At 44.6% G+C, this 25872-nt stretch overlaps 1 protein-coding gene across 1 annotated transcript; it reads right to left on the bottom strand.

Annotated features, from left to right (window-relative positions):
• Nucleotides 1–10995: 10995 nt before the first annotated feature.
• LOC123431144 (probable indole-3-pyruvate monooxygenase YUCCA5) lies at nucleotides 10996–12561 on the bottom strand. The gene has a single exon (XM_045114979.1). It carries the CDS (start codon nucleotides 12474–12476, stop codon nucleotides 11226–11228), a length of 1251 nt encoding a protein of 416 aa, XP_044970914.1. The 5' UTR covers nucleotides 12477–12561; the 3' UTR covers nucleotides 10996–11225.
• Nucleotides 12562–25872: the final 13311 nt, after the last annotated feature.

A 25872-nucleotide genomic window follows, 5' to 3' on the forward strand; every position in this document is an offset into this window, starting at 1 on the left:
ACGAACAGAGTAACGCTTTAAGGAAGATGACATGATGTAGAGGGATAATCTCAAACCAATGATGAAAACCCCATCTTTTTACCCTTGATGGCAACAACACGATGCGTGTCTCGCTACCCCTTCCGTCACTGGGTGAGGTCACCGCACGTTATGAACCCAAAACCAAGCACTTCTCCCATTGCAAGAATCATAGATCTAGTTGGCCAAACAAAACCCACAACTCGAAGAGAATTACAAGGATATGAAATCATGCATAAGAGAGATCAGAAGAAACTCAAATAGGATTCATAGATAATCTGATCATAAATCCACAATTCATCAGATCTCGACAAACACGCCACAAAATAAGATTACATCGGATAGATCTCCATGAAGATCATGGAGAACTTTGTATTGAAGATCCAAGAGAGAGAAGAAGCCATCTAGCTACTAGCTATGGACCCGTAGGTCTATGGTGAACTACTCACGCATCATCGGAGAGGTCATGGTGTTGATGAAGAAGCCCTTCGTATCCGAATCCCCCCTCCGGCAGGGCACCAGAACGTGCACCAGATGGGATCTTGCGGAGACAGAAGCTTGCGGCGGCGGAAAAGTACTTTCGATGATCTCCTGATTTTTTCTGGGATTTTAAGGAATTTATAGGCGAAAGTCCTAGGGCAGAGGTGGCCCAGGGAGCCCACAAGCCAGGGAGGCGCGGGCCCCCTGGCCACGGCTAGGTGGCTTGTGGGGTCCCTCCAGGCCCCCTGCCCTGATTCGTAAAAAAATCTTTTTGGCAGTTTCGTTCCGTTTGAACTCCATTCAAAATCCTCCTTTGAAAGGGGTCAAAAACATGGAAAAAAACAGGAGCTGGCACTTGGCACTGAGTTAATAAGTTAGTCCCAAAAAATATATAAAAGGCATACAAAACATCCAAAGTTTGACAAGATAATAGCATGAAACCATCAAAAATTATAGATACGTTGGAGACGTATCAGTGAGCTCGTTGTTCTCTCTATTGGGAACGAACACTCCCTCTTCAACATCCTGTACTGCACGTCTAATCTCCTCGATGGGTAGGGGGTTATCTTTGTGTCTTTGGTTATATACTGCCTTTCCTTCTTCGTCCAACAAGCCCCCATGCCCGTAAAACCAGTTTCTTCCTCGTGGGAGCCATCTTAAGGGCTCTAGAGTGATTTTTTTTCTTCAGAAATGATGTCTCAAGTGCTTCCCACTTAGCCATCTTAGCGTTGTAGCCACCAGGCCCCATAATGTGGTGGTACTTCTTCTTGCCTGCATTCGCCTTTTTTCAGACTTTTTCAAGGCGTTCTCCGATTTCTTGTACGTCACAAATTCAGCCCAATAGTCTTTTATCTTATCATAGCCGTGATCGAAATCTGGAGTCTTATTTTTCAAGATAAATTCATGGTGCAATCTTTTTTCCAGCCCCTGAATAGATCGGCCATCTTCTTAAGAGCTCACTCCTTGACTTTTTTTTCTCTAGGGCCTCTTTTCTCCTATTCATTTCCTCCTCATTTGGCTCCTCCTCATCTGGATCCACCTTTGGCGCCGGCAGGGTGAAATTAAGCATGAGCTTTCTCCAAAGGTTTTCTTTTGCTGCTGTGCCGACATATGAGACTCCTTCCTGATCCCTTGGCTTAATCCATTATCGAATGGTGATAGGGATGTGGTCCCTAACAACAACTCCGCATGCCTTCACAAACTTCTGCTTTACATCTGCGGGAGCAATTGGTTCCCCGGCATGTGAGACTGTTTCGATCCTGTACCTATCACCGTCATCCAGCTTCTTGGTTGGGCCTCGTTTCATACGTACTGAAGTTTTGCTCGATCCGGAGGGCTAAAAGAAAGAGCATTAATATATGTATACATATAAGAGAGGATTAATTTATTAATATATATATATATATGCACCTCGACGGAGCGGTCGGCTTCTCCCTCGTCGGCTTCTTCCTCATTGGAGCCGCCGATTCCTCCCTCGCCTGAGGCGTGGGCGTCTACCTCACCGGAGCTTCTACCTTGTGTGTTGAGAGACTCATCTCCCTCGCCGGACTCGTTCAGAAACTGATTGGTGACATCGACATCGCCAACTAAAATATCATCCCCGCGGATGACACCATGCATCACGTCTTCCTGATATTCGTCTCTACCGTGTGGATCCATAGTATCTACAAATTAATTAAACATAAAAAACTAAATTAACTAACAACTAAAACTATATACATCGAATAATCCACTTAATTAATGCATCATCGAATAATCCACTTAATATTATCGAATATATAATCTGGATTACATAAGTAATACATCTCTCGAATACATGTAATACATAGAATAATAACGACTGATCAGTCAACAAAGAGCCGTCGTACTACTGAGCTGCGGGCGGTGGACGCCAAAAGAGCAGGGACCATAACCAGATCATAGCTCAGGTGAGATCCCCAAAGAACCTGCCAGGTCCTGTCGAACCTGACATCCAACGCCTTCATGTAGCGAGGGACGTGCTCGTCCTCCTCCCTGACACGACGACGTACCTCCTCCTCGGGGGCCGGCACCCTCTGCACCCTCTGTGGCCCCCGCGACCGCCACCAAAGAAGCTCCGGGTCGACGACGGGAGCCTCGTTCCTCACCAAGCTGCGCGCCCCGGAAGGTAACTCCTCCCAGTGCCAGCCCGGCGTAGCCCAGTCCCGCACAGGCTGACGCATATCAAGCAGGTGACCGCCACCGAGTCGATGACGAGGATGTTGGTCGGGCATCGTATGTCCTACTATTTAAATTCCTACTGTTTAATAAATTTTTTTAAATTTGTACTCTCCTTCCGTTCCAAAATATAAGACATTTTAAAGATTTATTAGAAAACTACATACGGAGCAAAATGAGTGAACATATTCTCTAAAGTATGTCTATATATATACATCTGTATGTAGTCCATTAATGGAACCTCTAAAAAGAATTATATTTAGGAACGAAGGGATTAATTAATTGCAAATACATAACAAACTTTTGCAAATGTCAAAATTCTCATCAAACTTTTGCAAAAAAAACTAAACAACTAAAACTACTAAATTAACTAAAACAATATGAAACACTTAATTACCAAAAACAATATGGACACTTAATTAACACTTAATTACCTAAAACAATAATCCTAAATTTCTGTTTCACTATCTAATTAACTAATTTTATTTCTTAACCCTAATTTTTTTAGAGTGTTTCAGAGTGTGTGTACGTGTACGTGTGTGTGTGCGTACGGCACCGGCGGCTCGAACGTCGGAGATGGATCAGGCATCTCTGGTAGTGGCTAGGTGGGGGATGGGCTCGGGGAGGGGCGGCCATGGCGAGCGGTCGAGCTCGTCGGCTGCGGACTCACGAGGAGAGGGAGAATAGGGCCGGTGGCTCACCTCGGGGGAGAAGAGGCCCGCGCAGAGATCCGATGCCGACGAGGAGGACGACGAGCGTCGGCGATGGCGACAGCGAGGCGGACGTTGGGGCAGCCTGGAGGCGTCGAGCTCGTCGTCGCATGCGGTGCGCAGGCGAGAGCGAGGAGGAAGAAAACGAAACTCGCGATGGTGGGGGTTGGAAAAATTGAAGCCTCGCTTATACAGGACGGGATTTAGCCCAAGTCGTGGGAAGAACCGGGACTAAAGACCACCCTTTAGTCCCGGTTCTTCCCACGACCCGGGGCTAAAGGTAGTTTTCGGCACGCGAGGAGGCGGGAAGGCGAGGGGCTTTAGCCCCGGGTCGGGGCCAGACCCGGGGCTGGCTGCGCGATATGTTTAGTCCCACCTCACCGAGCGAGGGGCGCTGGCACTGGTTTATAAGCCCCGCCGCAGCAACTGCATCGAGCTCCTCTCTAAAGCAGGCCTTCGGGCCTATTTGTCCTCTCGTTGCCTGTTGGGCCTATATTTGGCTCGCGGGCCTCCATCCTGGCCCACCTGTCGGGTAGGGTTTCTAGTCATATGCACGCCGTGATGGCCCATAGGCGGCATTTATTTTTACTATAATAATTTTTTTCCTTTTATTTTTGTTTTCTATTTAAGATTTAACAAAGGGATTTCATTTTTTAAACTTACTTGAACTCCATACTTTTTATGTGTTCAAAATGCACCATTCAAAGGCACATCACAAATTTTTAATAATTTCTCACTTCATTTGATATTTTTCGTGCATTTACTTATTTTTTTAGCTAGTTGACCCTGAAATTGAAAAGCACTACAAATGAACTCTGAAAATTTTGAAAGTTGGTATGGTATCATCATTTCACCCACATAGCATGTGATACAAAGTTGAGAGGGTTACGACAAAAACTGGATGCACTTCGTGTACAAAACGGACAATCTCTCTCAGAGTATCACGTTTCCGAACGATAACTCATCTGTTACAAAGGGATTTCATTTTTTGAACTTATTTGAACTCCATATTTTTTGTGTGTTTAAAATGCACCATTCAAAGGCACATCACAAATTTTCAACAATTTCTGACTTCATTTGATATTTTCGTGTATTTACTTTTTTTAGCTAGTTGACCCTGAAATTGAAAAGCACTATAAATGAACTCTGAAAATGTTGAAAGTTAGCATGGTATCATCATTTCACCCACATAGCATGTGATAAAATATTGAGAGGGTTACGACAAAAACTGGATGCACTTCGTGTACAAAACGGACAATCTCTCTCAAAGTATCAGGGTTTTGAACAATAACTCATCTGTTACAAAGGGATTTCGTTTGTTTGAACTTATTTGAACTCCATACTTTTTGTGTGTTCAAAATGCATCATTCAAAGGCACATCACAAATTTTCAACAATTTCTAACTTCATTTGATATTTTTCGTGCATTTACTTATTTTTTTTAGCTAGTTGACCCTGAAATTGAAAAGCACTACAAATGAACTCTAAAAATGTTGAAAGTTGGCATGGTATCATCATTTCACCCACATAGCATGTGATAAAAGATTGAGAGGGTTACAACAAAAACTGGATGGACTTTGTGTATAATACGGACAATCTCTCTCGAAGTATCAGAGTTTCGAACGATAACTCATCTGTTACAAAGGGGTTTCAATTTTTTGAACTTATTTGAACTCCATACTTTTTGTGTGTTCAAAATGCACCATTCAAAAGTACATCACAATTTTTCAACAATTTCTGACTTCATTTGATATTTTTCGTGCATTTACTTATTTTTTTAGCTAGTTGACCCTGAAATTGAAAAGCACTACAAATGAACTCTGAAAATGTTGAAAATTGGCATGGTATCATCATTTCACCCACATAGCATGTGATAAAAGGTTGAGAGGGTTACGACAAAAACTGGATGCACTTCGTGTACAAAACGGACAATCTCTCTCTAAGTTTAATACATTAGTACACATCACATAAAGTTTAATGCAGTAGTACACATCACATAAAGTTTAATACATTAGTACACATCACATAAAGTTTAATACATTACATATATTTATATTTCGATCCCTTGCCTATGATCGCTTTGGCCGTAACCATGTAGCATCTTCATTATTTAACGGGATGCTTAGGTCAATTCTCACTATGAAGGGCGGAATTTCATCAAACTTATTCTAATCTGCTGACATGTCTGTCTTGTCCTGGATCCCCACGATGTTTATTTTCCCTGAATGAACTATGTGACACTTTGGCTCATCGTCTCATGTATTCATTTGCTTATTTTTTCTTTTTTTTGGTCTGGAGGACATGTCTTTAACATAGAAAACCTGAGCCACATCATTGGCTAGGACGAATGGCTCGTATGTGTAACCAAGATTCTTGAGATCAACTGTTGTCATTCCGTACAACTGGTCTACCTTTACCCCTTCTTCATTCATGTTCACCCAACTACACCGAAACAAAGGGACCTTCAAAGTAGGTCCGTAGTCAAGTTTCCATATATCCTCTATGTTACCATAGTATGTGTCCTTTTTCCCATTATCGTCTGTCGCATCATAGCGGACACCACTGTTTTGGTTGGTGCCCTTTTTATCTTGGGCGGGCATGTAAAAAGTATTCCCGTTTATCTCGTACCCTGGGAAATGTAATACAGTCGAAGAAGGTGACGCGGCCAACAAGTAGAGTTGATCTCCAACAGTGTTGTCATTCATGAGACGTGCTCGCGACCAACTGTCGAAAGTATCCATGTGTTTTTCTTCAATCCAGGAGATAGCCTTCCCCGGGAACTCGGAGCGTACAAAATTCTTGTGCTCCTCGATATACGAAGCCACGAAGGTGGAACTTTATAGAACTGTGTAGTGTGCTTGAGTGAAAGAATGCCCGTCCCTACATATCACTGCTTTCTTTCCTAGTGTGCCTTTTCCACTTAGTCTCCCCTCATGCCGCGATTCAGGAATACCAATCGGCTTAAGGTTAGGAAGAAAGTCTACACAGAACCCATTGACCTCCTCTGTTCCATAGCCCTTGGAGATGCTTCCTTCTAGCCTAGCACGATTATGAACATATTTCTTTAAAACTCCCATGAACCTCTCAAAGGGGAACATATTGTGTAGAAATACAGGACCGAGAATGGAAATCTCGTCGACTAGGTGAACCAGGAGATGCGCCATAATATTGAAGAAGGACGGGGGAACACCAACTCAAAACCGACAAGACATTGGACCACATCCTTCTGTAGCCTTTCCAGACGTTCTCGATCAATTACCTTCTGAGATATTGCATTGAGGAATGCACATAGCTTCACAATGGGTAATCGAACATTTTCCGGTAGAAGCCCCCTCAATGCAACCGGAAGCAACTGCGTCATAATCACATGGCAATCATGAGACTTCGGGTTCTGGAATTTTTTCTCTGCCATATTTATTATTCCCTTTATATTAGATGAGAAGCCAGCGAGGACCTTCATACTGCTCAGACATTCAAAAAATATTTCCTTCTCTTCTTTGCTAAGAGCGTAGCTGCTTAAGTATTGACGCCCTTTATCAGTCTTCTTGTCGTATGGGTCTTTCATACGTTGCTGCTCCTCCCGTGCTTCTGTTGTATCTTTTGTCTTCCCATACACGCCTAGGAAGCCTAGCAGGTTCACGCAAAGATTCTTCATCACGTGCATCACGTCGATTGAAGACCGGACCTCTAGGTGTTTCCAATAGGGTAGCTCCCAAAATAAAGATTTCTTTTTCCACATGGGCACGTGTCTGGTAACGTCGTCTTTCGGAACAGATTGACCACCAGGACCCTTTCCAAAGATTACTATTTGATCCAAATCCTTGACCATAGCCAATAACTCATCACCAGTAGGGAGGTTAGGCTTCTTCCGACGATCTGCCTCACCGTTGAAATGCTTGCATTTCTTTCTTACAGGATGATTGGCCGGTAGAAATTGACGACACCCCAGGTAGACAACCTTCTTAGATTTTTCCAAATATGTACCTTTAGTCTTATCTAACAGTGCGTGCATGCATTGCACCCTTGTTTGACTATCCTGAAATATTACTAAGAGCAGGCCAATCATTGATGGTTACGAACAACAATGCTCGTAGGTCAAATTCCTGCTATCTGTGCTCATCCCACACACGTACACCTGGTTTGGCCCACAACTGCAAAAGTTCATCAACTAATGGCCTTAGGTACACATCAATGTCGTTGCCGGGTTGCTTTGGTCCTTGGATGAGCACTGGCATCATAATGAACTTCCGCTTCATGCACAACCAAGGAGGAAGGTTGTAGATACATAGAGTCACGGGCCAGGTGTTGTGACTGCAGCTCTGCTCCCTAAAAGGATTCATGCCGTCTGTACTTAGACCAAGCCATAAGTTCCTTGGGTCATCTACAAAGTCCGGACACTCCCTCTCGATTTTCCTCCACTGCGACCCATCTGCGAGGTGTCTCAACCTTTTCCCGTCTTTCTTACGCTCGTCTTTGTGCCATCACATCAACTTGGCATGCTCATTGTTTCTGAACAGACGTTTCAACCGTGGTATTATAGGAGCATACCACATAACCTTAGCAGTAACCTTCTTCCTGGGGGGCTTGTCATCGCCCCCAACATCACCAGGGTCATCCTGCCTGATCTTGTACCGACTTGCAGTGCATACCGGGCATTTATCCATATTCTCGTACTTCTCACCACGGTACAGGATGCAGTCATTAATGCATGCATGTATCTTCTGCACATCTAATCCAAGAGGGCAGATTGCCTTCTTTACTTCGTACGTAGTCTCGGGCAACTCGTTATCCTTTGGAAGCTTCGGCTTCAATATTTTCAGTAACTTCTCAAATCCCTTGTCAGATAAACCAGTTTCTGCCTTCCATTTTAACAGTTCCAGTGTGTACCGAGTTTTGTGCTGCCATCTTCGCAATTTGGGTACAACAACTTTTTACGATCCTTTAGCATGGCCTTCAATTTCAGCTTCTTCTTTTCTGTATCGCATTCTCTCTTTGCATCAGAAATGACCCGACTAAGACTATCAGCGGGCTCATCTGATGCCGGTTGTTCTTCACCTCCTTCTTCTTCATTGTCTTCCATTGTAGTATCATCGTGTTCTTCAGTGAACATATGATAGTAGTCATCATCATATTCTTCTTCACTGTCTTCCATCATAACCCCTCTTTCTCCGTGCATGGTCCAACAATAATATGTGGGCATGAAACCTCTCTGAAGCAAGTGGAGATGAATGACTTTCGAGCTAGAGTACTCCTTCTCGTTTCGACAACCAACACATGGGCAAGGCATAAAATTATCCACTTTATTTGCCTTAGCCACATCGACAAATTTATGCAGGCATGCAATAAATCCGGAACCGCGTCATTCGCCGTACATCCATCGCTTCCGTGCATCGATCTGGCATCATATATGAATAGTGAAATGACCACCGTACATTGACACATGCAATATTTTTGTATGAATTACACATGAAGAAGGTTGCTAACCTCGGTCGAGGATACCATTTCGTGTGAACTTTAGTGTGACTCGGGCATTATTTAGGGCCAGTTCTTTTGGTAGCTTTTAGAATAAGCTGAAATAAGCTGCCCCCTACCCAGCTTATTCTAGAAGCCCAATCAAATTTATTCTTTTAGAAGCCTACTAATTAAGACTTGATTACTAGGCTTCTAGAAAAATATTTTTAGTTGGGCTTCTAGAATAAGCTGGGCAGGGGGTAGCTTATTCTAGAAGCCCAAAAAAGCTACCAAAAGAACTGGCCCTTAGTCCCGGTTCATAATGTACTCCGAAGTGCGCCGGTCATCGTACATCCATTAGCGGTTCATCTCTATTATGAAATTAAGTATATCAAAAAACAATCCCAGAGCATCATGAATAAAGAAATGACCAAATTAATACAAGTTCATCATAACATTAAAACCAAAGCTCAGTAGTGATCAAACGTTATTATTGCAAAAATAAATACATAAAGTTCTCTCATAAAACAACATACAACTATGTAAAATATTTAAATGCAACAACAAATGCGATCAAAATCGCAACTAAGGTAACAATTGACCAAACAGCATAATGATACCAAGCCTCTTTATCAATGGCATATTTTCTAATATTCCTAATCTTTAAGCGCATTTCATCCATCTTCGAGCGCATTGCATCCATCTTCAAGAAATGGGCATCCATCTTCAACAACATCACGTCGATCTTCATCTTGCAATCATCGATGACATCGGCGACATGCAACTCCAGTTTCATATTCTTGTCCTCGGTTATTTTCAATTTTTCCTTCAAGTATTTGTTTTCTTTTTCAACCAAATTTAACTTCTCGAGAAGAATTTCTATGTGGGTTGGAATTTTCGGTTCACATACCTCCTAGATTAAAAAATATATGTCACGTTGGTCGTCATAATTGTCATAAACAATAAATAAAACAAATAGTTATAAAAGATAATATATACCACATCCGAATCATAGACAGGACGAGGGCCGACGGAGGCAGATACCAAAACCATCTTACTATTTAATAACAAAAAATAATGAAAGTAAGTAATTTATACAAGTATGTATCTAAATCATACAAGTAAGATTTTTTTTAAAAGAAGACAAGAACAAGAGGCTCACCGCGGTGGTGCTCGCGACGAGATCGGCGCGGGGCGATCGACAACGGTGAGGACGGGCACAGAACGACACCCTTCACATGTGCAGACTCTAAGAAGTTAATTTGAGCATTTCAAATGAGCTAAACTAGCGGTGATACATGAAAAGATGAAGTAGCTAACCTTTTAAAACACTTGTGGAGTTGGTGCACGGCCAAACATAGACAAATATTGAGGAAAATAAAGTTTGGAGGTCGAATTTGAAGAGGAGAAAGCTTAACTAGTGTGGCTCGGGCATTTCATCGAACAAGTCAAGTGCATGAACTAGAGTGGCAAGGGTGGCATGGCATGGGCACACTTCAGCCAAAAAACAGAGCAGAGTGTGGGCAGGGGCGACGGTATATATAGGCAGAACTTTAGTCCCGGTTTTTGTCTAAAATCGAGACTAATAGCCTACCCTTTAGTCCCGGTTCGTGCCACAAACCGGGACTAATGATCCGCGGCACGCCACGTGGGAGTCGCTGGATCTTTAGTCCCGGATTTTCCCCCGAACCGGGACTAGTAAGGTGAACCGAACCGGGACCAATGCCCCGGCAAATCGAACCGGGACCAATGCCTGGCATTGGTCCCGGTTTTGATTTGAACCGGGACTAATGGTCTTTCGGCCCTCGGTCGAAAGACCCTTTTTTACTAGTGTGTTTACCAAATTTGTATACATGGACTTAACCGAGAATACATCTATCGTGGATAACCTCCAACACAAGGTGTTTAGCCCACGAAAGAGGTTAATCTGCATTCTCTATACTTCAATGTATTATTTTTTATCTTCATATATGTAGACATATTAGATGAGAAATCCGGAAGAGGAACCCACTGAAGTAATTATAGTGTTTTTGGAAGGACCTTGATCCAAACATTGATTCAAACAGGGAAGTTTATTTGGAATTCGACCATCTTAAAACAACCATGTGGTTTGAAGACAAGTGCTCTAACAAATTTCATTGGTAGCTTGGTGAAAGGAAAGGAAATTTCCATAACACGCATGGGCTTCTCGTCATGGATGGTACATAATGTTTACTTGTTTAGTGTGGTTTGACCTGGTGTGCTCCAAAACATTCTCAGATCTTTAGTGCATATAGGGTGACCCCTGAGTAGATGCTCAAAAAAATCCCGTCTCCACATAATTCCAGGTCCCAAGTTACATAAGGAGGATCAGATTGAAAGCTTGCTTAGATTACAAGACGACGGAGATAGACCTCCTGTAGGATGGCCGGCCGGCCTTCTTTGTGGGCGTGGTCTCCTCCTTCCAGAGCTGGCAGAGGTCCTTGGCGATGCGCACGGCATCGGCGGAGGCACCGGAGATGCCGCGGCGTGCGAAGCCGACGGAGTAGAGGCCAAACTGGCCCTTCCAGCCGTTGGGGAACTCCGTCTTCGGGTAGCCGTCCTTGCCGAAGAAGTCCGTTGCCCGGAGCCACTGTGGCACATTGCTTCTGTATCCGGTGGCGAGGATGACAGCATCGACATGGACGGCGGTGCCATCGGACAGCACGGCGTCGGAGTTCGTGAAGCGGGTGATGCCGGGGACGACGGTGATTTGGCCACTCCTAATCCTGGCGAGCGCGCCGGTGTCGAGCACCGGGGCCCGTCCCTGCGTGTGCTTGAGCGTGAGCGGGCCGACAGCCGGGCGGTGGATGCCGAGCTTGTCGAGGTCGCCGAGGACGAGCCAGGCGAGGAAGATCATGATCTTGTCCACGAACCAGAGCGGGAGCCACGCCATGAGCAGCATGGCGAGCTCGAAGGTGGACTTGCCGAGCACCTCGCGCGGAATGACGTGCATGGCGTCGCGCACCACCATGAAAGGGTGGGCGCCGTGGTCGCAGAGGTCGAGGGAGACCTCCATGCCGGAGTTCCCGCAGCCGACGACGAGCACGCGCTTCCCGTTGTAGGGCTCGCCGGACTTGTAGTGGCTGACGTGGGTGACCTCGCCGCAGAAGCCGCCGAGGCCCGGGATGTCCGGGACGACGTTGACGGCGTTCTCGCCGGTGGCGACCACGAGCCAGCGGCCGATGTACTCCACCTGGGCGCCGCCCGCGCGGGTGGCCTGCGCGTGCCAGAGCCCGGAGGTGTTGTCGTAGTGGGCGGAGAGCACGGTGGTGTTGAACTCCGGCTTGATGTCGAACCTGGCGGCGTAGGTCTCGAGGTAGTCGATGAACTGGCGGCGGGTGGGGTACTCCGGGTAGCTGTCCGGGAAGGGCATGCGAGGGAGCTCGCAGAAGTGCTTGGGGAGGTGGAGCTTGACGCGGTCGTAGGTGCGCTTCTGCCAGAGCGAGGCGATGCAGTCCTCGCGCTCCAGCATGAGGAACGGCATGCCCTCCTCGCCGAGGCTGGCCGCCACGGCGAGCCCGGAGGGGCCGGCGCCGACGATGATCGGGCCGTCCACCGACACACGACGAGGAGGGCAGAGGCTTTGCATGCGAAGCATCATGGCTGCTTCCCTCGATCGCTTCCTGGGTTGCCAAGTGAAAGTGATCACTAGAGTGAGTGAGCTTTGCTGGGTTTGCTCAACTGCTGGTGCCGATATGTTTTGCATGCGGAGGCTCTTAAATACAGGAGAATTAGGGTGAGTGGGAGTTTGGTGGGGAGATGGGATTCGATTCGCGACTAGGGCTCTGCTCTTTTAACTGGGAGGTCTATCACGGCGGCACCTCAAATTTAAAATGTTTCCAAGCACTAATCTTAAATTCTTAATGCATATAGCCCATTCGTGCAAAGCTGCAGCTAATTTACTAATACTAAAGTGGATCTGATAATTAGCGGCTAAGGCTTCTGTCTAGCTTCATTAATTCCAACTCAATGTGTCAATAAAGCTAGTACTAGAATAAAAGAACTAGGCACCTAATGCATGATAACTACTCCCTCCGTTCCAAAATATAAGACCTTTAGAGATTTCACTAGAAGACTACATACGAAGCAAAATGAATGAATCTATACTCTAAAATATGTCTATGTACATCCGTATGTAGTTTATAGTACAATTTTTAAAATGTCTTATATTTAGGAACGGAGGGAGTAGTAGAGAAACCCCGCGCCGCATTGCTGCGAGAATTGTTGGCAATGTGTGAGAATTGTTGGTAATGTGTGAGAATTGTTGGCAATGTGTTTAGATGATACTTTGTTATGTAAAACGTAAATATTATAATTAAGAATACGCGCATGATAATGTAAATATATGAGATTTATTATACTTGATTAGTTTATTATTACAAAATAGTTTTGGAACATAAGTAGCATAATGTGAGTTTAGTTTTTTTTGAATTGTCCATGAGGGTGTCTTCTTCATTGAAGAATAAAAATAGACATGAGTAGTAAGGATGACTCTTTCCGTGCACTTTGATGCGGTAACTTTGTTAAAAAAATATGTAAGTAGTTGTTAAATCTAATGAAGGGAAAGTACAACCTTAAAACTCAATAAAAGAAAGTTTCTAAAAATAGAATAAAATCTTTTGAATTAGAGTTTAAAATACCATTTCGAACGAAAATGTAAATGACTAACATGAATATATGATGTTGCAGCGTTATATGCATAGACTAATATGAAAATAATTATAATTTATAAGTTAAATGCACGACTCGCTTATGTTGTAGATTTTGCATGGCTAGCGAAAGAGAAGGCTTAAATGCATTGCTTAGTAAAATGTTGAGTAGACACTCTGCGTATGTTCAGAGAATTATGACCAACTTTTTAAAAATATAAGATGCTTTTTTCCATTTTTCTAATTGAGTGTCAAACCTCCTTGTGCCTACACCACTTGCTGTTACTTTTTTAGTTAGATATAAATTGAGTTTTCTTTAGGGGAACAGCGGGATTCTGCTACGTACTTTTATTGATTTTCAAAAATTATTACAAAAAGGTTCGGTACAAAGAGCAAAAGAGAAGAGCAATCAAGAAAGGCTATACAAGAAAATGTACAAAAAAGAGCTAAGGCTAACAAAAAAGAATTGAGCTTTGTGGCTTTCTGCAGCAACTATGCATCAATCAAAATACAAAAAGTGGAACAGAAAGAGTGATATCGCTGTAGACACGTCATTGATTTGGTCCAATCTTTCATCGATGCAACATCAATCTTAAAAAAGAAAATTGATTAGAACTTTCGGTTATGCAAATTGTGCAAGCAACATAAAGATACGGCAAAGACAACTGACAAGTATTGTCCAGATATGCAAACACTTTTACTATTTTTCGGACGAGTCTGTTTGATACTTTCCATTCTCTTCAGACAAGTACAAGATAGTAACAAAAAAAAATTTGCCAGGGAAAGAGAACAGGGCACTGTCATATCAGTACATCTTCTTGAGGATAAGGAAAGGTTAGCATTGTTCTGTTTTGTCCATTTCTGCCTCTCTTTTTGTTTCATTTTTGCGTTTTCAGATTGCTTGTTCCAGTCATTCTTTCCTTTTTCGCAGCGCTAGGCGGCTCCAAGCTTCTTTGATCTGGATCAGAAGCAGCAGCATCTCCAGATAGTACTTGCTCAGGTTCGTTTCCATGCTTTTTTCCTCTTCGATTTTGGTGTTTGTTACCCCACCGCGGTCACCTCAGCCCCTGCGTCATGTGTGTTGCTTAATTAAAAAGTATTCTTTGCAAAGGTCATTTCTATATCTTCAGGTTATGGTAAGTGGCGCTATCTATAAGTTTTTCTTTTTTTCATAGATTAGTTTATTAAAAATGATTTATCTCTTAAACCGTGCGTCTAGATCTCGAATCATTTTCACCGCTAAATTTGTTGTGTCGAGATCTTTAAAAATAGATAGTAGTTGATATGTTTTGAAGAATTTTGTTTCCAAAAAATATGATGAAAAAAATCAAACCGGGAGCATCGTTTTCTTTTCAGAGAAGCACAATTGTGCCTCTCGCAAAAGCAAATATGTGCCTCCACCAGACTCAAATATGTGTCTCTCGTAAAAAAAACATATTTTTTTCCTTTTTCTTAAGAGGCACAGGAAGCAAATTCGTGCCTTCATGAGAAGTAGATATGTGCCGCGAAAGAAAAGAAAAAACATGTATTTTCTATTCTTATTTGCACGACTACGTCTCTCATGAAAGCAAATATGTGCCTTGATGATGAGACGTAAATCTGTATGAAAAATGTTTTTTCTTGTTTCCCAGAGGCACTATAAGTGGAAGCAAATCCAGGTGGTCTTAGGCCAACTTCACCGTACCACTCTAAACGGACGTCCGGTTTGGTCAGATTTTGTCTATTTGGGACGGCAATGGGTTCGCCCATGTCCACCACGCGACCGTACCCCAAATCATGTCCGTGTCGGACTTGATTTAAAAAAAGAAAAACTCAACTAAAAATTAGTAAACGCAGTTTAAAAACTTAAAAGATAATAAGAATAACATTAATAAAGGCCCAGTTTTCACGGTCACAAAACGGCCCAGTTTAACATAATTAACATAAAAGAAAGTAGCCCGTCGTTGCCGTCGCCGTCGTCGTCTTCACTGGTCGCCGGTGTCGTCGCCGTCGCCGTCGCTGACGAGGTTGACGTAGGCAGCGGCGTCCAGAGGTGGGCCGGCGGTCCCCGGTGCGCGGGGGCGTGCTGGAAGCTGGCCTACAGCACCTCCTCCCGTGGTGAGGCCTCCTGCTCTAGTGACCGCGGCGGCGTGGGACACCAGTTCATGGCCCCCACTGCATGCGCCATCTCCGACGCGGTGCACGACCAGCCACACGATGCGCCCACCAGTTTCGGAGGGAACGCAACCACCTCCTCCTCCTCCATCGGCTCGGGGATGGCGACATCGCCGGCCGCAGAGCGGGCCATGGCGCGGTCCAGGCCCGGCCATTGGCGCTCATCATGCGTCGTCATGGAGTCCTCCATGACGCGCTGCATGAGTCGGGCCTCCTCCTCCTCTGTCATGCGAGGAGGTGGAGGTGGTGACGGAGACGGAGAAGGCGACGGCGTGGGCGTAAGAGCGCACTCGTGTACGCCCGCGCACCTCCCGTGCCCGCCGCGGCCCCGTGACCGTCCCGACGAAGTAGGAGGCACGCCGCACGTCGTGCTCGTCCCTGAGCCAGGTGTCCCAGAGGGTGGAGTCGGCGGCGTACCTTGGCTCGTAGAAGAGTTCGTCGGGGAGGAGGTGGCGGTGGCGCTCGATCTCCTCGCGGCGCGCACGACCGCTCGTCGGCACCGGAGGGATAGGGACGCGGTCGGTGGAGAGGTGCCACACGTTGGGGAGGTGGACATCGCTCCACGGGACCGGCGTCCTCGTCTCCCAGTAGCGCCGGCAGACCTCAACGTTGAGTTACTGCCGGTCGCGATGGCCGGCGGGCCTAGGAGCGATGGTGAAGGGGGCCGCAGCTTGGCGCGGTGGCGATGCGGCCTCCTCCTTGACGGAGCCACGGCGGCGTCCCGACGAGGAGCCAGCCTCACGGTCGTAGGTGCCCTTCCGACCGTAATTCCACAGGCCCATGGCTGCGGCGGCCAGCGAGTTCGAGGAGGAGGCTAGGGTTCGCGGAGGGAACTGTCGGGTTTCGAGGAGGTCGCGGGGCGGCGATGGGAACTGTGGACGACCGGTCCACAACTTCCTTATTTAAAAAGGATCGCGACCGTCCCCTGGACGGATGACAGGGGGGCCTGGCCGCTCGTGCGCATTGATGCGGGTGGGTGGAAGGCTGGTGGCCGCCTGCCACGCGTCCCCGACGCGGACGAGCGCGCGTCCGTTTGATGTCCTCCGTGACCAAAATCCCGCGCAAGTTTGCGCTTGAAATGGGTCGTGTCGGACACAAAACTGACAAAATAGGTTCGGACCGGAAAAAATGGGGTCGTGCGGTGGAGTTGGACTTACTGACCTGTACTGTGCAAAGCATCGAAAGAAGCAGAAGAGTGTACAGCCGTATAGTGTGTTTCTTGTGCGCCTAAAAAAATAGGGAATCGTTTTCCACCCGCGCGCCGGCCGAACCGACGCGCCAGTCGCCCCCTGGCGCGCGCGGGCCTTGCAAAATTTTTCCAGCCGCGCGCTTCTCCGGTCAATGGATGCAACATTTTTTCGTCTAAAAATGTTGCAACCTGCGTTATTTTTGCTGCAAGCGTTTTTTTTACTATATTTTTGTCTCAGTAAAAAAGCTACATATAAGTTTGGTTGCAACTCTAGTTCATCGATTTTTTGTTACAATCGATGTTTTTTACTTTTTGCTACAACCGTGTTAATTTTTGCTACAACCGACATCATGTTTTGCTGCAACCGTTCACTAAAAAGTTGCATACACGTCACGTAAATTTTTGTTACATCCGGCGTTTGACTTTTGCTACCACGTACCATCAGCTTTGTTTTTTTGCTACGATTACGTAGTTTTTTTTTTTGCTACAATTTTTGTTTTTTATTGCAACCGTTGAAAAATTTACTGCATGACATCGAAATTTTGCTGCATAGGGAAAAAAATGTTGCATGCGGATCCAACGGTGCGGACGGCGCGGGGTTGGTGGATCCTGCGGCCCGCCCGCGGCCGGCCGAAAATCTCGGCCGGCGCGCCGGCGCAGATCACCCCCTAAAAAATAACGTTGTGTTTCGTGTGGTTGGTTAGCCGTGTGCATGACATGTTCAGAACATGGAATAAGCATAGGATCCCATTCTTTTGTTAGCATGTTAAGGGCTCCTTTGATTTAAAGGAATTCTATAGGATTTTCGGAGGATTGAAACCCTTAGAATTTTTCCTACATTGGTCCTTTGAATCATAGGATTGAATCCCATTGAAATTTTTCCTATAAAATCTTTTGTAATACATTTCATAAGAAATATAACATCCACTTCAACTTCTTTTTACAATTTCTTTGTTTTTTTTGTGGCATCAAACACTACTTACTAAGGGCCTCTTTGATTCGTAGGATTTTCAAAATGCAGGAATAGGAAAAACGTAGGAATAGAGTGGCATGTCCTTTTCTACACTACGGGATTTGGAAGTGTGTTTGATAGCACAGGAAAAATAAAGAAATTCTACAAAGAGGTTTGAGTGGATGGAAATTTTCCTCCAAAATGTAGTACAAACGAATCCTATGAAAAAATTCCAAATGATTTCAATACTATGAATCAAACGACCATCGTAGGAAAAAATCATAAGGATCAAAATTCTCCAAAAATCCAATAAAATTCCTTTGTATCAAAGGAGCCCTAATCCTATAGGGTTCAAATGGACATGCCACTCAAATCCTCCACTTTTTTTATTCCCACGCTTTAAAAATCATGTGAATCAAAGAGGCCCTAAACGGTGATCTAGCTGCAACTCCAAGGACCACTGAGCTCGTTGCATGCTTTTTTCGGCCCACATGTGTTGCCATTTTCTCCGAACGATACGCCACGGCTACAGTGCTCGTTGCTATTATTATCGATGCTAGTTTGCTACAGTTTACTAGTTTTGTTTTCTGGAATTTTTTTGAAAGACTAGGTATGCTCGCAACCAGTTTGTGCTCAACCAAGGAGATACGTGTGACGCAAACCTAAAGAACCGATGCAACAGAAGCGAGGAACCGAGGGGATCCGAGTGAAGAAAAGCTAAAGAACCGATAAAACAGAAGCGAGGAATCGAGGGGTTTTGAGTGAAGAAAAGTCAAAGAACCGATACAACAAAAGCTAGGAACCGAAGGGATCCGAGTGAAGAAAAGTCAAAAAACAGATGCAACGGAAGCGAGGAACCGAAGGGATCCGAGTGAAGAAAAGCCAAAGAACTGATACAACAAAAGCGAGGAACCGAGGGGATCCGAGTGATGCAAATCCAAAGAACCGATACAATAGAAGCGAAGAACCGAGGGGATTCGAGTGAAGAAAAACCAAAAAACCGATACAACAGAAACGAGGAACCAAGGAGATCCGAGTGACGCAAACCCAAATAACTGATACAACATAAGCGAGGGACCAAGGGAATCCGAGTGAAGAAAAGCCAAAAAACAATGCAACGGAAGTGAGGAACCGAGGGGATCCGAGTGACGCAAACCCAATGAACCGATGCAACGGAAGCAACGAACCTAGGGGATCCGAGTGAAGAAAACCAAACTCAACCTATACGATTTTTCAAACCTAACATGACTATATCACGCGTACGTTCCATAGAGGGATAGTGTGAGGCGATTGTCCTACATCACAGTTTACGAAGCGTCACATGCCAAGTCAGAAATAAAAAAAAACGTGTCGGTTTCACCCAAGGCGGTTGTAGGTTCCACCGATAAACCCATGTGGATCTGTCGCATGGAGGGTACTGAACTTGTGTTGATAAAACACATGTGATAAAACCGGATCTAAACGGGATGCCATACATATTGGAACTTGCACAAGCTCATAAGGGCATGTACAATGCATAGCCTGTCCCATATGCCATGTAGGATCGGATGTGAGAAAAGGTAGGTTGGGATAAAGAAGCGGGATCCTTTAGAGGAGGCGGGTGTTTGAAGAGAAAATGTGTGGTCTGGTGTAAAAAGTTAAAAAAATTAGAGTATAAAGTAGAGATGCATGTGCATTGAAGTTTTTATTTTTTATTTTTGGATAAGGCATCCTAATGATAGCTTGCATTGAAAAAAATCAATATAGATGACTCAAGTTATTTTTCTATCATGAAACATCTTTATCCATATGTCACGACGTAGCTAGGGAGGTCGAAATTTATCTACAACCCATATATTATAGCAAAAAATGAGTAAAATTCAATGTGGATAATACAAATACAAATTTTACTATTGAACCATCCTGAATTATTAAGCTGGTTACACTACTGTCATCATTATACTTACCTTAATCGACGGCTCAAACCTGCTCGTGACGGCAAGGCAGAGAAACCCAGGGACCAAGGCCATGCCAGTCTTACTTTTGTCAGCCTACTTTGCATAAAGCGGTCAGTACTAGCCTGCCACCCCACCTCCAATAATTTCTCTAATGGGATTGAAAATGGAACCGTATCACCCAGCTAGCACGAATCATGAGGCGACCCAATGGTGGTGATAGCTATTTCTAGAGCAAGCTATAATAGCTATCTGAGCCATAACCTAGTGCGCCGTGATTCGTGTGGGACGGAGTAGTTAAAAGTGTTATATATAAGGACTATTCGTCATTAGGGTGAGGAATAATTCCTCACCTCAGTCAGAATGTGCGCCAAAACCAACCAGGCCTCCTCTTTGTAAATTACCTTCCCACAACATCTAAGGCCTCGCTTGGTTCAGGTGTATTTATATACACTTGTATTTATTTTACAGGTGTATAATACTGGTCTTATTTGATTTTTAACTCGAAAGAAAAACGACCGGTGAAGGTTTGTATATTTTACACCGGTATCAAACTAAGAAACGCCAATCCAATCACGGCCTAATGAGTTGTAAGATTACCTCCTCGTAAGATTACCTCCACATCACACCAGCCAGTGAGCTAACATAGTAGCCAACGTAAGAATACAGATGCCTTATGTAAAAATTGACACGTACAAGAAAGAATGGAAGCTGACATTCATCACAAATAGTAAAATGGAAGCTGCCCATGACATTTTTTGAGCAACCAATCTTTATGAAGTGTTGATAACTACACCATGTAATAAATGTGACTTTGTTTTGATGTCCATGTTAACTACGTTATGTAAAAAATGGCACTGTTTTGACAATCCCGCTTATTATGCCACTTAAGAAATCATGGTGAGACTTTTGCCTGAATGTGAGTAATCAACTAATCATACGGCACAATCACGGATGGTCATGCATGGATAACAGAAGAACTGCATGCTTGCTTGACAAAATCAGTACAATGTCTTTTTGGCCTTTTTTGTACTAACATAGCAGTATATATAACTAGCTCTTTGCAAAGAAAAAACCCACAACTGAAACAATATCACTTGCTGCAAAGGATGAGAAGAGTATACAATGAAGGCAACCACTGGTTTGGTAAATTGACCACTCCAAAATATTGTCATTGACAGAGAGCATCCACGTATCAGATAATTAACATAACTCTGATCAGTCTGTTTATACGGTTATACCATGCATCATACCTACCAGGTTTAAGGATAATCGAGGGAAATTGCAAAAAACGTCTCCAAAGGATCACATTTTTCAGAATTTATTCAATCAGATTTACAGGTCCCCAACACAAGGCCTTCATTGTTTTGTAGACTACTTTTGATCAGTTGGAAGAGGAAGACAGGGGTAAAATGGTGTTGCATAACGAAACATCACAGGAAACCAGCACCTTGCATCGTCCCTGGAGGACTGACGCCGTCACTCAGCCAGCTGCTTCGATGCAAGAGAGCAGTGTCATGGGGGTGACTGGCCCGGCACCGAGGCGTCATGGTGGCTGTGATCAAGGATGCCACCATTTTTCCATAAGGGGTGTGCAAGCACCCTGTATAACACGAGCAGGCTGCTCTAACACCTTGCTCCAATAAATACAAAGAAGTCATGTTGAAACAAGACGTCAAAAAGGGATTCATAAAACGCATAGGTTTTACATAACCGTTGAAACAGAATGGGGGGGCCAGGATAACATAAGAAGCTACAAAAGCACAATGATCTTAAAGAAGAGACAAAACAAGTCATATCTGCACTATATCATACATACTGTAAGTCTGAAACTTCTGGCTAGAATAGAGTTATACAACAATCATAGATTTATGCAACAGTTTGAACTGTGGAATTAGCATTGTGCTTTTCTGAACCGAGAAGCAGAAAACTGAACAGAGCAAAAACAAATATAAGTACGCAAATAGTCAGAATGAACAGATTATACAAGAACAAAGGGAACCTCAAACTTCTGCTTTCCTCTTCGTATACAAGTAAGCAAAAATCTCTAAGATCATGTGCTTAAAAGTTTGGCATGATAATTTACATTCCTAACAAAATTCGTACACACAGTTTTTTACAAGGAACGTAAGAAATAAAATCATATAAACTAGTCTGTAGCTGGGAATTTCAAACAGTAATGGAGATGCATACCATCAGTCTATCTAGATTCTAAAAAAAAATCTAGTAGTAGTCAAAATAAAGGAAGCCACAATTCATTCAAGATTCAATTTGGGGGCAAAAGGATATATTTTCGATCCCCTAAAAATAGGAAGCTTATTAAATCGTATATGGCAGTAGTACACCCCCCACCCCCACCCCACCCCGTGCGCACACACACACACACATACATCATGCACAGGAATTCAAGCTTTTTGAAGGAAACATGGTCATGGTACATGACAGTACTAAACACTCTTCCTCCCTTCAATCATCCAGATAATCAATGGAGAATGGAAACAATAGTTTTTTCTTATTAAAAATGATATGTGCACAAAGCAATATGAATATATCATCATAGTCCTAAAAATATAAATTAGCATCTACATGCCGAGTAAAGGTAGACCATAGATAACACAATCTATGAATAAAACCAATAAGACATCTGACTAAGCACATACAAACTATGCAAAAAGAAATTATGACATCCGAGTACTAAGCTTGTAGGATAGCTATGCCTAAAAAATATGGGGACAAGACCAAAATAACATACATAATGTTTCAGCTCTGCACTTGAGGACGCAATCCATCCAAATTCAGCTAACCAATTTTCTTACTGAATCTAACTTAATTCAAGCATATACATGGCATGGGAGAGTAAACAATACATATTCATGTACAATGACAGAGAGGGGGCAATACTAAAGAACTCCGATGGCGAACACCTAGTTGCTGACTGTTGTCGTGGGAGTATTCGCCAGTGATGTTAAAAGATTATACAAGAACAAAAGCTGCTATATGAAAAAAGTAAACAAACACATAATCCGAGCATATATACATTGGATGGGAGAGCAAGACACATACTCATATAAATTGATGGAGAGTGGGTGATACTGATTGCATTAATATGGTCATAGCAATTGATAAAGAAAGGGCACTGGGATTTCCTTTTTGTAGTTATTAGTTCATACAATTTCTGATTTATCCAATAATCTATGAGGAGACTGTTCGAGCTAACTCAGCATTTTATCCAATATTTACACACAGAGATAAGGATAGCTGAAACCAAAACAAAGTGAACACGCGATGGTCATAAGTGTACTTGATTATTATTTTTCTCCACGCCTTAAATCTGAACTGAACTCTTAGATCATGATTCATGTCATCTAAATATTACAGTTTGAACAGGACAATGGTTGAACTTTGAGCAAACAATTTTTTTCTTTGGTTTGTACAATTATCACTGTATATTTTTGGAGGCAAATCTGTCCCTGTACTAATGAGAGCAAACTCAAATACAGAAGAACACCCATAAGCTTTATACCGAATCCTTGATTTGTTGGAACAACCAAAAAGGCAAGTTCTGAATTCCAATTAGGTAGCTGCATACTACAGCCTGCTACACTAGGAGCTCGGTATTATGCCTATTTGTACTATCTTAAGATCAAGCTAATTTTGCGGCGCACTTGGCCATCTCCTGAACCGGCTGATGCAACCAAATTTCGGACTAATAAACCGAAGAACATTCGAACAATACTCCTAAAAGTTCGGAACTCCAATGGTTTGGTTTTGCTTCAGGGTTCAGGCTACCATCAAACGGAGCACCTCATATACTGCATGTTTGGCAAATGATGGGGAGAGCAACAGGAGATTAATGGAGGGAGTTAAAAGGGTCCCCCGGGTGAGGAATTCTTATTCTCACCCCAGCCCGTCTGTGCATCCCAGCCTCAGCAGCCGATATTTAATCAACAATCCAACCTGAACTTGAGTGAGAAAAACATTCTCCTATATCTTGAATATACAATAGATGTTCCCTTACTAGGAACAAACTTATACTCCCTCCGTTCCAAAATATAAGACCTTTTAGGGATTCCACTAGAAGACTACATACGAAGCAAAATGAGTGAATCTATACTCTAAAATATGTCTATGTACATCCGTATGTAGTTTATAGTGCAATCTCTAAAAGGTCTTATATTTAGGAACGGAGGGAGTACAAGAAAGCATGAACCTAGCAAGTAAGTAAAGATCTAATATAGCCAGATAAGATGCAATTCTTTACCACTTTACTGACGAGGCTTCGTGCACACTTCTCTTCCTATATAAATATGCTAATTAATCTAAATAGCAGTAGCAAAGTGACTAATAAGAAGATACATACAAGCATCGAGAGAGAGAGAACCTGGGGACGGCTTGTGTGGCAGCTATGCGACAGAGGCCATGGGACCTGTGTTGTTGCTGCTACCGTGCAGCTATGCGACAGAGACGGCCTCGGCTTTGTCGGGGATCCAGAGCAATTTTGACGGCGGGGTTGCAAGCCTTGATTCCATCAGAACCCCTCCTTCTCTCGCGGTGCGCGACGAAGAGAAGAGGAGCGGGGAGTGGAGGCAGGGGCCGCCGCCGGCATGGCGACGAGAGTCCATCCACAAAGATGGGCAGCGCGGGTGCATGATATAGGCTTATAGAGAAGGAGGTCGGGCCATGGTCCTCGTCCATCGCCACGGGCAAGGAAGGCGGCGGGGGTTGGAGGCGGATCGCCACACGGTCACCGGCCGAAGAGGACGCCACCCGCCGTGAAGCCTCTTGCAGAACCGTTCGCATCGGTGCTGCCTCCGGCAAACGGGTCCACACGTATCTATGTCCGGCAGGGTAGCTGCCGGCAGCTCGCCGTCGTAACCTCCCGCCGCTCGCCTCTGAAAAACTGCTCGCCGCTTCGATCCAAGAATAGGGGGTTATCCGTTTCCTTTTTTACCTTTTCTTTTACCTTTTTCGTTTGATGGACAAAAAGAATGAGTTAACCGCCGCCTTAAAAAAACCCTGACCGGACAGCTGTGTTGCTTGGGCCAATGTAGAGCGATTGCGATTGATGCCCTTTGTTTGAGAAGTGGGATTTTTTTAGTCTCAACTTAAAAGTCCCTAGTCCCTACCTGTTTGTTTTTAGAGACTAGAGGTCATTAAATGATATGTAAAAAGACCATGTTATCCTTAATAATATAGTAGTAGTTATTAAATTACATGCTAAAAGTAGAGGCATTGTTGGAAAAAGTCCCAAAAAGTCCCTCACATAGGTACTTCTTCAAATAATCCCAAACACCCCACTTTAGTCCCTCATGTTTGTTTTATATGAGACTTTCCAAAAAGTCACTGGAAACAAACACCACCTGAGCAGGGTCCCGGTTGGGTCGGTCGTGCGACCGGGTGAAGAATAAGTAATTCATCATCCTAGGTTATTGGGCAGTGCCCTGCGCAAACGCGCCGGCCGGCCGCGCGGGGCCGTCCAGTCCGTCTTGCACGCGGATCATACTGTTAGATCTCACAAAACAAACCAGTGTGCCCCGCGAACTACAGCGACCCGATTAGCCCACCTCGCCTTATTTCTGCCGCCCTGTTCCACGAACCAACACACTCCCTTCATGTCTTTGTATCCTCCTGATCCCCTCTTCTTCAACCTCGGCCATGGCGCCCCCAGCCCGTCTTCTTCGTCACACAACACACCACACCGTCCATCCCCGACCACTGCCCGGCCGCCGCCCCAACCAACGCCCACAGCGCCCCCACCAACCCACCACCACCGTGTTGCGGGATCCAAGCCGCCGTCCAGCCTCCAATTTTGCAGATCCACCGGCGACCCAACCGACCTCCTACCCCGCGACAACGCACCTCAGCCACTGCTACCTCCCACCCACGATGGCGCACGCCAACAACTGCTACCTCCCACCTGCTGCGGCCGACATCACCTCCGGACACATACCTCGCCCTCGTGACGGATCACAGCGCCGCCATCCCCTTGCGCTGGCTCGCCGTCGGATCTACGCGTTGCTAGCCACCGCGTGTCGTTCCGGCCCGTCCTCGACACCCTCTCCTCCAGCAACGCCTCCCTGCTGGGATGGCCGGTGGCCAACTCTACTCCAACGTCCAAC

The sequence above is a fragment of the Hordeum vulgare genome, chromosome 2H (genome assembly GCF_904849725.1).
Source record: "Hordeum vulgare subsp. vulgare chromosome 2H, MorexV3_pseudomolecules_assembly, whole genome shotgun sequence".
Classification (NCBI taxonomy): Eukaryota; Viridiplantae; Streptophyta; class Magnoliopsida; order Poales; family Poaceae; genus Hordeum; species Hordeum vulgare.